This window comes from Haliotis asinina, chromosome 15, assembly GCF_037392515.1.
Source record: "Haliotis asinina isolate JCU_RB_2024 chromosome 15, JCU_Hal_asi_v2, whole genome shotgun sequence".
NCBI lineage: Eukaryota > Metazoa > Mollusca > Gastropoda > Lepetellida > Haliotidae > Haliotis > Haliotis asinina.
The window spans coordinates 30,467,817-30,484,471 of record NC_090294.1 but is presented as its reverse complement, the minus strand read 5'-3'; the positions used below and the strand labels follow the sequence as shown (position 1 = coordinate 30,484,471).

At 37.2% G+C, this 16,655-nt stretch overlaps 1 protein-coding gene across 1 annotated transcript; it reads right to left on the bottom strand.

Moving 5' to 3' along the window:
- Positions 1 to 2,314: 2,314 nt before the first annotated feature.
- Positions 2,315 to 16,434, bottom strand: LOC137265649 (uncharacterized). Its single transcript, XM_067801082.1, has 5 exons — positions 16,344 to 16,434; positions 12,964 to 13,135; positions 11,004 to 11,129; positions 8,529 to 10,830; positions 2,315 to 8,479 (listed from the first exon to the last, which is right to left on the bottom strand). Exons 2-4 carry the CDS (start codon positions 13,104 to 13,106, stop codon positions 8,535 to 8,537), a joined length of 2,565 nt encoding a protein of 854 aa, XP_067657183.1. The 5' UTR covers positions 13,107 to 13,135; positions 16,344 to 16,434; the 3' UTR covers positions 2,315 to 8,479; positions 8,529 to 8,534.
- Between the last annotated feature and the right edge of the window lie 221 nt (positions 16,435 to 16,655).

Sequence of the window (16,655 nt, the reverse complement as noted above, 5' to 3'; positions counted from 1 at the left end):
TCTTGGTTGCAGGAAAACTTACATGAACGTAAGCACAAGAATTAATTACTTTTCAAGTTCTTGCGTGCAATCATCACGACGATCGCCTTGTAACTAAGCGTTTCTTCTATGATGTCACAAACATGCAACGTCACAATAATGTATTGTTTGTGACGTCACCTCTTTGTAAGCTATGACGGCGTCACCTCATTTTAGTACGCTCCATACATATGCCGCCACATATCGAATAAGCAAAACAAACTTGCAAATGTTTATTTATTTATTTATTTATTTATTTATTTATTTATTTATTTATTTATTTATTTATTTATTTATTTATTTATTTATTTATTTATTTACAAATACATCAACGTCTGGTCACAATATATACATTCACCTCTAGTCTGCTTATACAACTAAGAAAGAATTCAAATCTATCTAAAGGCGGCATTGATAGTTCCTTGAAACAGTTGCCCTGAGAAATGTTAGAGTCTTTAATACTCCGTTTGTCTCCAGACGAGAACAAAACCCATAAAGGTCCAGGTTAGAATTATCTTGAGTAACCCATTACTGTCGTAAGAGGCGACTAACGGGGTCTGGTGGTCAGGCTCGCTGACTTGCTTGACACGTCATCGGTTCCCAATCGCGCAGATCGATGCTCATGATGTTGGTCACTGGATTGTCTGGTCCAGACTCGATTATTTACAGACCATCGCCATATATGGTTGAGTGTAGCGTAAAACAAAATTCACTCATTCACCCCAAACGAGAAGGATGATTTGTAAAATAACCAAAATCGCAAATCATGGTGTATTAAATGTCAACGCAGGACAAGGCTATGAACATTATGTACCCAGCAGTACCAGCTGTTTGATATTTTTATACCAGTCAGTAGAAAAGGGCGTTTTACAAACAGCTGTTTATAAATACTTAGTAACATATACGTAGGCCTATATTAATTTGTCTAGATTCCGTCTTAGTCAGTGTCTGTTTCAAGCTACAAATGCATGTACATCATTTAAGCAGTATGTGAAAAGTAACAACAGATTTACCACAACCCTTATATAACCAATGGCTACCTTCATAATAGCCACTTCACTCTAATGACAAGCGCATTGCACTGGTCGCTCTTTTTCCATAGGCATGTTATGTAAGTTCACTTTCCTTCACTTCAGCTTTGTGTGATCACGCAGTTGGTCAGACAACTACTGGCGAAAGTCGGTTGCATCCCACATCCATGTCTTCGGGACCATGTGGCTGAAAATCTCTGTGTATATATATCTAAGGTTAGTTTATGTTTGGCTCATATTGATGTGTTGTTACCTGTGTAAATAGCTGTGTAAGAATTAGATGCATTAAGGTAGTGCACTCGGTTAACTTACAGAATTGTGTGATTTATAAACTAGTCGTTCATAATTAGTATGCACGTATACTTATGTCAGTGGACATAAGATACGGGTGGGGTGGATACGGGCGGAACTCTTGTCGTGAGGGGCAACTATCCAGGATCGGGTGGTCAGACTCGCTGACTTGGTTGACATGTCATCATCGTATCTCAACTGTGTTGATCACTTTATTGTCTGGTCCAGATTAGATTATTTACAGACGGCCTTCATAAAGCTTGAAATCGCTGATCTTTGCGTTAAGCAAACATTAGCCCACTTAACTCATACATGCATGCATTTTCAAAGCTTAAACTAATGTCCAAATAAATACGTTGCTTATTTATTATTTACATCATATTCAGGTAATTTGCACACTGCTAAGTATAATGTTGGTGTCCATACACTTACAGAATAAACAAAGATACATGTGGTAACGGTCACTTTAAGTAGATGTGTATTCAGTGTTTGCAGTGTAGAATAAAAGGTTCGGGTTTTTCTATTTTATTACGGTATGTTCATGTGCCCCTTCAGTGCATTCTGTTTATGCTGGTGAGAATTCAAGTTTGTGTGACCTGTTAATTTAGTTATTACTCTGTAGTTTCAGATTTCTGAAATATCTCAGTGGCTTTTGAAGTCAATAGGTAGGTAGATTTGAAGATACAAGATGAATTTAATATTAAAATCTTAAATTGTTAGCCATAAGTGTTGAACTTCTATGATATATGAGTTTTTATAGAGTGAAACTGGATCCCAGATGCAGACTGTTTGCCAGTAACTGCAGTTGTATGTTGTCAATGTCATACCTGTGATATTGCCGCAAGACTTCAGCTAACATTCTGTTCTATGCTAAAGAATATAGGTGGTCTATATGCTAAGGGACAATCAGAATGAGAGTCCTGTAAAATACTTTCTCAAGTGAATGGACACAAAGAAATACAAAAGATCTGCCGTGTGCTTAGAGTAACATTTATTTCTGGATGGAATTTACTTCTGCATCAAATAAACCTTTATCTAAAAGAATCCTAGAAAGAAAAGGATAACATGAACAAATTGTTTTCCGAAATAGACAACACAACAACACATAACAAGAGTCCTGATTGACAACCATACTGTTATACATAGCACGTTTTCATTGCATAAAAAGAACTGTCTGAACCATTCTGTTGTACATGGCATGTTTCATTTCATAAGAACTGTCTCAAAACTTCTGTTGTACATGGCATGTTTAAATGCATGACAAGACCTTTTGGGTCTCGTTACATAATATCAAATGCAATCACATTTTAGCACACAGCATATTTAACACCAGCAGCCACTGTGTTCTGCATAACATGTTCCATTGCACAATGTCAGCCATTTTGATGTACATTGCATATTTCATTGCACAGATATACCTGACACAAACGATTGTGTTGTTCATAGCACCTTTCATTGCATAACAAGAACATAAACCATTCTGCTGTACACAGCACTATGTCATCCAAAACATCATCGATTGTACATGCTTGTGTGTATGATAACACGTTCACAGTAGCATTCTTGATGTGGCTCCTATGCATATAGCATCACCTTGTATGTATAGCATCACCTTGTATATCCCCTTGGTCTAACATGACATCAGAGATGCCAAACCAAGAGTGATGCACATAGTAGTTTCAAGGATCTAAGTAATAGTTTGACCATAAAATGAGTTGTCAGCTAAATGCTTAAAATGATGATGGATTCTGATAAAGACAATATGATACTAATCAAGAGTGAAGCTTTAATTTCACATATCCCCCAACAGCACATTTTCAAATTATCAGCAATTCAATTATTCTTGCAAATTTTGTTGTCTCTTTTTGATGTATTTAATCAACAATAATATATGTTTTTGCCTATATATCCAAAACAAAATGAACTGTCTGCAAACTTCATGGTATTTCTACTTCAGCTGTATAATGCTAAAATTCATAGCAACTATGACGAAATCACAGAGGTTGGCATCATGGTAATAGCTACCACCATTCTAAAACTTCAGTTTGCTATGAATTAGATGCCTATCGTTCACAACACACCCATCAAAACTGTTACAACATGTTGATACATGTATCAAAGCATTTGCTGGTACATAAGGCAATATTCAAAGAGCTAAAACATTTCCCCAGGTGTTCGTAATCTTGAAATTAGTTCATTGGACAGTCAATGCAACACAGAAAAATAGCTCAAATCTTCTAAACTGTCTGAAAACCTTGTTACAAAAATTCACAGAAATCTATAAGTAAAGCCGACTGTAACATAATACAGAATCTCTGCTGTCTTAAAAGGTTCAAGCACTTCTGGGACATCAAGAAATTATCAGTCCACATTTAACAAAGAACTGAATATAACTCAATGTCAATATTTTCAAATCAAATACATGTGTGCTAAAATCTAACCCTTACAAACATGTTAAAACTTTCATTGCTCAAATTGCCTATCACCAGAGAAAAGCCTGGTTACTACCTCTTCAAAGTGCTAGTTTACACCACAAAGATTTACATCTCGGACAAATGCTTTACATGATCAAACCTATCCACACCCATGTTCTAAACTATTAATCTCACAGGATTTATACCCTTTGATGTGAACACCATTCTGGCATTTATCACAAATAAGCGTAAGAAATGTTTACAACCAATGTTCAATCATGTTTTTAAAAATGCATAACAAATGCTCAGTTTCTTTTCAGATAAGCATTACAAAAGTTCAGTCTGTCTTCACTACATAAGCACAATTACAATAACATATCAGCATAGCTAGGCAGTTGTCTGGCAGTGTTAAATAAATAAAAACAATGATACACATACAGCAGGGAGGGTGATTATTCTAAGCGGAAGATTACTGTAAAGTGGAGAGGGCAGGGTTTCAATGACAGATTCGCCTGTCCCCTGAGTCTAACTTATGCCATGTTGAGTAGGAACACACATGTAACATGAGAGCAAGAAGATACTTCATAAACATGATAAATGAAATGAGTGAGAATGGTTTTATGCCAGTTTTAGCAATATTCCAACAATATCCTGGCACCAGAAATAGGTTTCACACATTGTACCCATATGGGAAATGGAACCCGGGCTTATGGTGTGATGAACAAACACTCCAAACAAAATAAACACCTCACCACCCTGACACAATGATGACAGGAACTTGATGAAAGCCACTTGCCATGTTATGGTATGTTGGTTTAACTAATTTCTGATATACCAAAGGGACATAAAATCTGGTTTGCAATTTGGCATTAGTTCCAGAGGAAAGTGTAACAAGGTTTTCTTAGTACAGTTTATTAATCAGCAGCCATTACAAATGACTATTAAAGTACATATACCTACTTTCATTCTATCCTTCTTTGTACCAGGCTTTCAGTCAGACTTGTGACTTGCGGTTAATCCCAGACTAACTGAAAAAACACCAATCTGTTTCTACACAGTACATATTGATTTCTTCAACTACTTTTGCATTTAGCATTCAAATACATGTGTAAATAGCATATGATATGTCTGCTATCTCGTCTGCAATGCAAGTCTGCAATATGAGCTCCATGAAAGCTGGCCCTGAAAGGTTTATACAGGGATGGATCCTGACGGGAGGACAGGAAGGCTGCAAAATCCTACATCCACATCTGGTATACTAAATTGCCAAACTCCTCTCTCAATAAACATTTCAAACAAAGTTCTGTACAAGAGATGCCAATGAAAAAACAAATAAATGAAAGTAATAAAATAAAAATCACACTGTGTTTGGGGATAAATCTGATGCATGCTTTTTCTTGTCCATTCTAAACCTGCAACTTAGTGAAATTTAGTTGTCATTTAAGGCCACATGTGATGATAATCTGTCTAAAGCAATGAAAACCATCAGTTGAAACAGACATCCAATCTGAAATGTACAGCCCATGAGTTAAAGGGTGTAACTTGTTCCAGAGCATGCACATCAACAAAGGTTAGGGAAGTTAAAGGTATTTCACAAAGTCCTCTCAGCAAGGGATCAAGCAATGCTGCAATAAACACATAGTAACATAGCTGATCAAGGGTGAAATCAACAACAGAATCTGATGCCCTGAGCATTTAATCACAATGTAACATATAGCCAGAGGCAACACCTACCAAGACACATTTGTGCTATCAGGTGTAATAATACAATGAAACAATCAGGGACGCTACCAGATAGTCGCAACATGCTTTGTATATTAAAAGCTACAAAAACCATGGTGTACATAATTTTAAACAGCAGATTCTTAAAAGATATTTTGCAGAATAAACCAATGACAACTGATTCATTTAAACATTTCAAGTCACAGATCCCATGTTCATAACACTTCTATGAAGGATGCAGTGTTCATGAGATACTGACATTAGTGATGAAAACATAACCTGGAAGAAGCCTACTTAATAACATGTAAACACATACTAAAAGTTTTAGCATTTCCGACCCTCAGGATGCCAGGAAGGAGGCAGGCTGGGGTTGGAAGTCTATCCCTGCTACACATCAGTCACAGACTACCTAAGGTGATTATCCACAAGCTGCCTTTTGAAGAGCTTATCTTCAAACCTCTTTTCATCACACAACAAACTCAGCCATAAGAAAACCCCAAACACCAACAAACCAGTTGCCTACACTAATACCTACTTGAGTAGATGGAGATAACTACACAGGCAAAAGCTACTAGTATTATCTACATAACAACCTGTCTCTCAGCTGGACAGAAGCAGCAGTTAATGGGACTTTCATTCAGTAACAAAATGATAATGGTTAGTGACATTTTAGGAGACATTTCTATTCACCACATATTGGGACTAAAGACAAACAACCCAATCGTACAGTCACAGTGATTATTAGCGTTGAATGTGACACTGTGATTATATTGCTAAGTTGCTGTCAACTTGGGTTACAAAAACTATGATATATAAAGTCTGTTCTGAACATTAACTTACAATATTTACCTTCACCTGCACAGACCAAGCATCTCCCTCCTTAAGAACTACCTGGTATCGGTCATAGGTAGCTGTACTATCTTTTATTATTACTGTTCACTAAAGAATAAACCTTTGATACACAAACCCAACTGGTACTAGCTGTCCAGGTGCAATCAAACTCTTTCTCTATATCTGTATTTATGGTGAAGCCATGATATTTTTGTCACTCAGGAATTCATTACAGACGTTAAGCAGTGAAGGTCTTTAAGTTATGAAGTATGCCACTTCTCTAATATAATAAACAATGTTTGAAATGACTAAATATATTAATGAATAATGAATAGCACTGACAAAATCTCAATCTGAAACAAATGCAGAAAAATATATTATATAAAAGTTGTTTGTCTAATAAATACGTTATGTGTTAAATCAAACAGACTCGTTTAATGAGGAAAGAATATGAAAGGACATAAGACATATGAGAAAATAATTATTTTTCTATGACAAGATACTATGAATACAACATAAAATTGAACTACTATATTACAATATGGAGACCACATGCCTGTATAAAATGCTATATACAGTGTAAGCACTCTTAGTGCTTCAGAAAAGGCAACAATGTGTTATAAATTTAACAAGATTTGAGTCAACCACAATTTGAATCTCAAGGGATATTCATCAGAGAATATACTGGGACGACATGGGAAAAGTTCCTACTCTTGTCTTGCTTAGATTGACCAATTTTTCATTTACACAAATGATGTCAGAAAACCAGTAGGTACAATACAGGAATGTTTGTAAATGCTATTAATGTCTAAAGCCATTGATCTTTGTAATGATAAGAACAATATTCAACTAGCCCAGGAGTGAGATCAAATGCATCGATAGTTACTTGTATACACAATGACAGCTATCTGTATAGATGTATGCAGCTACTGACTTGTACCAGTTATATTGGGCCACATGATGTTATTTCCACAGACTTACATGTTAATTTAGTGTAGCATGAATAATTTTCATGAATATAATTTAGCATGATCCATGTCAAATTTTGCATATTTGTGAAGAATCATCTTACCTACTATCACATTATTTCTGTTTAATATTCCGTTGCTTATTTATCGAATCACAATTTAATCAACATATGTACAGTTCCGAGAACTCCTTTAACATGGCTGCCTATGGGATTGTGCATTGCTGAACCACACATATGTTGATAAATGCAATGTCATTGGTTGAATAGTGGCCAGAAAAATTGACCTGAAACTATGAGAGCAGAAATGATTTCACATTTGCCTGTAAAATTTTACAAAGATCCATCCTAAACTCACTTCATGAAGTTATTTATGCTACACTGAAATAACATGCAAGTCTATGGAAATTGCATCAAATGGCCCAATATAACTGGCACTGGTCTGTACATTAGATACAGGGTATTACTAATATTAGACCACCTGTTGAGTACATTAATATCCTGCTATTGTGATATTTTGATGGACACAGACTAGACATTGCTGGGAACCTGGTTCATAAGAAAACGTAAAACTTCTGCCTGGAGTTGAGAAGCTTTAGCCCTCTGCCTGGATTCCTGAGGTTTTAGGCCTCTACCTGTTTTCCTGAAATCTGGGCCTCCGTCTGGATTCCTGAAGTCTTAGGCCTCTGGCTGTTTTAGGTCTGTGCCTGAAGGGAGTTAGGCCTCTGCCTTGAGTCTGGGCATGTTAGATTTCTGTCTGAATTCCTGAAGTCTTAGGCCTCTGTCTACAGAACTGCCTTGGACAAACAGACTGTAGTTCTGCTATTGCACTGATGAAACGCTCTCAATCTCACACAGAGGCTAATGTCCAAACGACTATTAACTTCTACCGTAAACTGGATTACTTTCCACTGACAGAATGTCCATACAGGTTTTACATCTAAACTGGAGAATACATACCATGACCAAGTTTCTCCTAATATTTCTTTGTCATCAGTAGAGGAATATGTTGAAAGTAAACTCACATGGACATGGTTATATACAAACACCATTAGATAAATATAGAAGCAGGATCTATTCTACTGATGGTTATAACTGAATACAAAACACCAGGATCACTAGAAATGATAAACAGAGTCCCAAACAAGACTAGTGTTGCATGCCATGGAGAAATGCTAGGTGATATGCAGCCCTTTATGACATCACTAGATTCACATGACAGAGAATCACGACTTGGGACGTGGTACTTGTGACCTAGATTCACATGACAGAGCACCATGACTTGGACTTGGTAGTTGTGACCTCCATGTCCCCACTTGATGATACATACCTAGTGCTGTACTCCTCCCCAACCATTTCATCATCCTCATAATCTTTATCATCTTCTCCATTCCTGGAGTAGCTGTACCTTCCTGACGTGTAGGAGCCATCCAAGAAGCTGTTCTCATTTTCAGATCCATCCCTTGTGCTTGAGTACTTATATGATGTTCTGGAAATGTTCTGCCTGCTTGATAGGACAGCACTTCCAAAGGAAGACCTTAGATTGGATTTCACTGACAGTCTACCTACAGGTGTGCTTGAAACCAGCGGACTGTCAACCATGTCAGTACTGTCATTTATACGCCGTCTCTTAGCTGTAAGGCTTTCATAAAATGGGGTAAGAGCAGTCTTGCGTTTCTTAACAGATGCTACAGGCAAAAAGCCTTCAGTGGATCTGTATGTAGACATGACTGATTCAACAGATTTCTTTGCAGACCTGCTTCCTGATTTTGAACTAGTGAGTGATTGTGGTGTTCCAACTGATCTTTTTGATGATGTTGCTTCTAAAGAAGACCTGGATGTGTTCTGAAGCAAGTGTCTGGGTGAAACTTTACTCTTACTGTGTGAGCTGAAGGAGATTGTAGACAGTTTTATACTTGGGGTCAAGGGTGATGCTACAGACCTTCTCTTCTGTCCAGATTTGACTGATGACGATGACTGCTGTCGAGAGCCAGTGGATGATCGTTTAGCTGAACTAAGAGAAGATTGAGACACAGATTTTCTGTTTACAGAGTTTGGTGTTCTCGGGCCAAGTGAAGAATCTGTCTTAACTTCTTTGGACAAGAAAGATGAACTTGTGATTTCAAGGGCTTTTCTGGCTTTTGAGGAACTCACATTGGTTAACCTGGAGGAAGATTTGACAGATCTCTTTGTGGAGGATTTCTTCTTGGAACTAGATTTTGGGGTTGAAGGTGTCTTCTGAAATTTAACTGGCGTGAATTTGCTAGATGACCTTGATGATTTCTTACTAGAGGCATTCTGCTTAGAACTTGACCTAGGAGTCTTAATAGAGGATTGAGATTTGCTTCTAGATCTGACCAAAGATTTTCTAGGTGGTGTAACTGGTGTTTCATTTTCAGTTGATGCAAGACTTGTGACAGATATATCGGAACCATTGAGGTCACTCTTGAAGTCTTCAGATTTCTTTGACCTTGTCGTGGAAGATTTCATTGAGCTTGATGATCCAGTAGAGCTCTTTTTCTTCTTCTTTGACTTACTCTTTGATGAGGACTTGGGTGTATTCTTAGATGCTGACAAAGATGTTGCTTTCTTTGAGCTACCTGCTTTCTTGCTACTGGACCTTGCTGTTGATGCAGCTAATAATTGGGAGGTGCTCATGTCATCAAGACTTACTTCAAGTCGGCGTGGAGTGGATGGATTAGAAGATGCACTTTTCTTCACAGACATTTTGCCGCCTGAAACTGGAGCATCGGGTGATCCAGGGCTTTTCAATCTATTTACCCGTACCAGTAATCTCTTGGAAGTTGACCTCTTGGATGCTGAAGATGTTTTCAAAGATGATGCTGATGCAGACTGTCTTTTCTTGGGACTCTGAGACTGTCGAGATTTTGAATTTGATTTACTGCCTGCTTTTTTGGATGAACTGACTGCCACACGTCTCCGTTTCTGGGCAGGTGATGGGATGGGTGTCAAAACCTGAAATGAAACTTCCATGTCATCTTCCACTTCTTGTTTATCTCGTGAACGTTTCTTTGAAGATCTTGTGGATTGTTTCCGAGAATTACTTGAACTTCTCTGTGGTGTTGTCTTCGCTTTAGGTGCCGGTGATTTACTTTCCCTCTTTTTAGATCTTGATGGAGATTTACTCGGAGACTGAGACTTTCTGCTGGATTTTTTAGAACGACTGGAACGTGAAGATGAAATTGAAACATCATTTTTAGAGTCTGAAGATGTTCTAGAGGACATGCTTTTAGTTGCTGTAGATGAAGCCCTATGAGCTTTCAGAATCCTCCGTTTGGATGCTGGTGATTCAGTTTCTTCTTCTTCCACTGAGGTAGATCTAACAATTTCCACCATTTCACGGACTGACAGAGACGCAGACTGCAAGGGGGACTTCTTAGCTGGTCCAGCAAATATGGAAGACCGTCTACTTCTTGTCTTTACGCCAGGTGGGGAGAAGACAGTGGGCATCTTGAAGACATTGCTTCCCTTCACAGCCTTGGAGGACCTCTGAGGAATCTTGGACACAACAGTTTTCTTAGTGTACACAGATGACCTGGCACAGAAAATTTGCAGATCAGTAAATGCAGATGCAGACAAATATTCAACTATTAAATATTGATCAACATGAACAATTTCAAATTTAATCATAACTAGGTATTAACAAGTTTTACCCTACAAAGACATTTGTGGAAAATTGTTTTTCTTCAGTTTTTCACAATTTCTAACCTGCGTGTTCCTGGCCTTTTAGGTGAAGGTGATGCTGACTTAGGTGATTCAAAGACAGCCAAACGGCCTGACACCCATCCTGGAGTCAGTGGCGACCCTGATGACAGCCGACTTTTCACTGGTGTGCTGCATCATCAAAAAACATGCATCTCATCACTTAAAAACACACATGCACAAGTTTCGTTAATTATTTAGGATTAAACATGTTCCATCTATTTCACATATTTCTGTGTAAGAGATTGTATAGGATAAGAAAAATATTTTCCAAATGGATCACAAACCATTTACTGAAAAACTCAGTTACACATCTTATTATAAATCAATAGATGTATATCCAAAATGTTATAATTCAAGCCAAACAAATTTGAACTTATCTGACCTAAAGAGTTAAAGGTCACATGCAACGTAAAACACAACTTCGCAGATTCTGATAACTTTCGGTGTGCACTTACCGAAACAAATCATCAAAAATGCCAATTCAACCTATAAACTTGAAAAAAAATGTGATGAGAAAAAAGCCCACAAAATCGGAGTTCAAACGATTCACTAAATTTCCCCCAGCACTGGGGGTAAAAATGGTTTCAACAGCTGTGCTATAGGTCAGTGGAGCTTGAACAGTATGCATGCCTGGAGTATGAGGTCGTGAGCAGTCGTCTAATCTTGGTTGTGTACACAAACAAGGAAACAATCAACTTGTTACATAAAAAAACTTGTTGATGTGGAAAGCAGCTTCTGTCACAGAGAAAGCTCAATGTCTGGTTTATTGACACCTATATGTCTGCCAACCTGTCTGCTTAAGACAATATGCAATACACAGCTTCAATCATTCACCACATGCAATTTGAACTTAACAACGATCAGGCTATACGCCATAAACCAAATAAATTGTTTTATGACTCATGCACCCAAGTCCTGTCCCACATTATGTAATTAGGCAACATACATACACATGTACACGACATGTTTTTATGTCTGTGGGTTGCAAACAAACTATATCCATTTTTCTCAGATGACTGCATCTGACGGAAAATGGTGCAAACTCTTGTCAGTTTCAAGTCCTACTTTGCACTTGGACGAATGACAGATTCCAGCCATGCAGTAGTTCACCATCTCCACTGAGATGGTTTTTGATTGGATTGAACGCAAATTCAGAGAACATGTATCTACAAAACCAAACATCTCTATATACATTCTTTATGGATAACAACTTCTTCTAGTGTACATGGTTTTGTTTGACAACGGTATATGAATCCATACTGAAACGACGCATCAAGTACAATAAATGAAATTGTTATCCTTAAAGAATCTTATTTTCTTGTGACTCGCCCTACTAAAATGCCCATCAAACAGATCACCTTTCTGTACACATAATGAGCCCTCAGCGTATCAGCAAATGAATCAGCCAATCGGAAGCCGTCGTTACACTTGAATGCACCACTACCCGCTATGACTGTGTTCGGTCTCCCGAGGACTTTGTTTCGAGGGAAGTAAGCCCAAGTACAAAATAATGCAGTTTTAAATCGCGATTGTACGCTTATAATTTTGTTCATTTGTTTTTTTACAATCGGCAATGTATACTATAAGTCATGAGTAAGTGATAATTGTGTTTTAATTATGTTTGTTTTTTCGGTTGCATGTGACCTTTAAGGGAGATATTTGTAACACCTGACATACAAATGCCATTTGGATTACCAATCAATATTTCATCATCACGTTAACAAACAAAATTCGAATTAAGAGCCTAGGAATGACAACTAAAGCTCTAAACTTAAGTATGTTGAAAACAAAACAAAACATATAGCCTAGCCTTGACAAGCTTTAAGCCATGTTTCATTTAATAGCATTATTGGATTAAATATACACTACAGTTTCTCCTTAGTATGCACCAGGGACTAAAAATAATATATTTCTCAAAAGAAATAGGAACTCACATTGTTACTAATAGCAGCAGAACACTTACATTTCCCTTTTCGTGATGGGGCTGGTCCTGCTTGATGACACCACAGTAGTCACACGAGATGATGATGATGTGATGACAGTTGTCCTGCTGCTTCTGCTGGACGATGCCGACTTCTGTATGACACTTACTCTTCTGCTGGGCATGGTTCAACATATAGGCATCACACACTCACCTGCGAAGGACATACTTCATACTACAGAGGTGTAGATACCGTTATAAGAAAAAGCTAGGACATGATTTTTGTTTAAAAACGTTGGAGAAGTCCTCAATAAGAGTCAATATCAGCGTTTTAATTGATGCATCATTCCTGCATATTTTTTGCAATGATTTTTGTCACAGACTCTCAAAATATCATACCCATCAAGCTTGATACAAGGTTTATAAGTGACCCTCAGAATTCAATTAAATAAAATCAATATTTTATAAGCAAACATTGATAGTTTTCATGAGGTCTTCATTAATTTAGATATTTCTTTCAATTCAGGTTAATAACTGTCCATCAGAGTGAATGAAACAGAAGGGCGATTATTTGTTTAGGATGGTGCACTTTGTTATGACTTAATTGAACATTAAAACATACACTATTTATTAACTAACATATAAAAGGCAATGCAACACAGATCAACAAAATCTTTGCAAAACTCTTGCATTTTGATAAAAACAAAATAAACATTGCACTAAAGTTTTCATTGTCATCAGCTGAAAGCTGGTCATGACTTCCCAATATTGAAAATGACTCTCAAAAATGAATACTCAGTCATAAAACGCTGCAGCAATACTATCTAAATATAAAGCTTTGCAACCTCTTGGACTTACACGAAAAAATTGGCTTGCCACGCACCTGATATACTTTCACTTGTCATACTAGAATATATATTTGTCTTGTTATGTTAATTTCAAACCTTTCTAAAGTTTCATCACTCAGGAACAGAGGTATTATTTTAACACTAAGTACAATATAAAGAAGTACCTGGGTATGGATCCTATGTTTTACATCCTCAATACCTTCAGGGATATGTTTTGATAAATCTCCAGTATACCCTGGATGTATCTACCTCCCTTTGCTGGCTCTGCATTCTCACAGTAGCAACCGAGCTTGCCAGTGTCAACAAAACTAGCGGTCACAGCTGTGAAGGTTTGTTCGCAGTTTGATTCAGATTTGGGGAAATCATACAGACAAATTAAAACTTAAAAATGTACATGCAATAACTCCTCCTATCTCTTTCAGAGTACCTCTGCATGATTTGCGTTGCCAAGGATAATCATTTGATAATTTAAGAAGCTAAAGTGAGTTGTGATTAGTATACTCAACTTCTCAGCATAGACACCTGATTGGATAAAAGATGAATCCAGGGTAAAGTGGAGATTTATCTGAACATACCCCCTCGAGATATTGAGGATGATGTTTTATGGATCATGAAAATTCAAACAAAAGTGTGTGTACCCAAGTCCTCTCAACTGGAATTAATGGCAAATTTGTGACTTTTCTCACAACATTCTTGAACTTATTATTTTTAGTATAATTAATAATTATCATACAGTGGGAGCTGTCTGAACGGACACTCATCCTGACTGAAGAAATCATCCAGTTTAGACAATGTGCCAGGCTGCAGTCCTGACGATACATGTGCAAGCCATGGAGGGGACTGAGATTTTATACCAGTGTTGACAACTTACTGGATTGGACAGATGCCGTTTTCTTTCTGTTTCCACTGTACATTATACAAGACAAACTAAAGGCCTGTTTTATATACATTTGTTTGTTGGTTTACTCCCAACAAAGATGAGGCAGAGTCTATACCAAGAGCAGGATGTGTCACCAATATCACTGCACAATACCACTCTGATTAACACTTTGGGGGTTAATGTAAGTTACATATCATTTCCAGACCTCTTCATATGTAGAGCTTTCAGTATTGTTTTGTCGTCTGATATTGGTGTAATCTAAGTTCAGTTCACTACAGAATATTAGTTGTATGCGGATAGAAAATGGTTCTATTAATGACTGACTCCTAGATGTCAAACAACATATCTCCACATACACCTCACCACTACTGCTATATCTTTATTGATTTTGAGAAAATAAGCATAACATGCCACATGAGCTGATACAATGAATGCCACGGAACTTTGCAAATTGATTTCTTCTAAAACAAGCAATGTTTATGTAGCGGCCATAAAAATTCAGAATCCCATGCTCAGATTTGAACCACGGACCTTCTGATCCGAAGTGGGATGCTTTGTCCACATGACAAAAGAGGCTGACTCTGTCAGCAAGCTGTCAAGGTAAGGATGTCATCTGTGTGATGACACCACGCCCTGCTACATTTAGCTTGTGGTATTAATTGTTTGTAAAGTTATATTTGTCTTCCAGCTGATCAAAGAAGAATAAAGATCATTTCTGATAACTTTCTCTGAAACATTTCTTTAGGTGAATTATGATACACTGCAATCTGATAATCATGACAGTGACTTATAACTGAAGAGCAGTAGACATAAAGACATCTATCAGTAATACAAAGTAAATGTTTAGTATTTTTAATGTAAAATATATCTGTACTATTAATCTTTATGAAGTAAATTACTACAACTGCCCTTAGGTTTTGTTTGCTATAAAGGTATTAGCAGTTGTACTGTAGATCTAAATGTAAATGAAAGACTTTATTTTTATTGCTTTGCACATAGTTATTGTTTTATTCTAAACACATATGCATCCCCAAAATCTGAAATTCTCCAGAATCTAGTGATGACTTATTTCAAAGACCTTGACACTGACCTTTGATGCTTTTAACCAGGGATCATCCCTATATGGTCTCTGTTTTAACTAACGACAATGGCAAGTCATATGCATTATTTATGACCCTTTTTAAAAATTAATAGTTGCAACATGACGGCAACCTTTCCACACGCCTATATGTGCTTCTTCATACGATACCTTGTTGTCGAGTCTTCCATCCAGCTCCTGGATATATATTTAATACAGCTGACCTAGTTTCATCTCAATGTTACTCATACAAGCAGATTATCAAAATGTACATCACGAAAGCCAAAATAAAACAGGTTGCTTCACTGAGGGAAATTCGTGTATCCGTTGATCTTAGTGACAAGATAACCAAGCAAAAGATCCGCTTTCGCACACTCTCCCCTACACATGCCATATCGTGTAACACAGAACTGTCATTTTTCTGTTTACCGTTGACACTATTTTTAGAATTACTACACACTCCAACGATTCGCGCCCAACGCGCCACTGTGCAAACTGAAAACGACGACACACCTATCCGTCACTTAGTTTGTGTAAATGTAAGTTAGTGTACAGGAATAATTTTGTACCCACTAAGATCAAGGGAGTCAACGTCAATAGGAAAGTGCATACATACCTGTTAATTACTTAAAATAACTGTCGTAACACGATAAAAGGATCAACAATAACAACAACACCGTTGAAAGCGTGTGTAAACGCACTATTACGCATTGACCCGTGACCTTTGCTGCTAAATATGGAAATATTGGATAACTGCCGTTCTCTTAGCCAATCAACGCCTATCTCATTCTCGATTCAAACTTTCTGTCTCAATGCGCCGTAAACAACCACCACAAAGAACGTTGGCAGTAAGATTTAGGTAAATTGGCTCCAAACGGTAGTTTTTAATTTTATAAATAGTACAACTATAAACAATATCAAAATGTAG

Excerpts from the sequence above, each read along its gene's own strand:
- LOC137265649 (XM_067801082.1), bottom strand. The coding sequence starts at position 13,106 with ATGCCCAGCAGAAGAGTAAGTGTCATACAGAAGTCGGCATCGTCCAGC. Across the intron at positions 11,130-12,963 it reads CCCATCACGAAAAGGGAAAT|CACACCAGTGAAAAGTCGGC; the intron begins GTAAGTGTTCTG and ends TTGATGATGCAG. Across the intron at positions 10,831-11,003 it reads AAAAGGCCAGGAACACGCAG|GTCATCTGTGTACACTAAGA; the intron begins GTTAGAAATTGT and ends TTTCTGTGCCAG.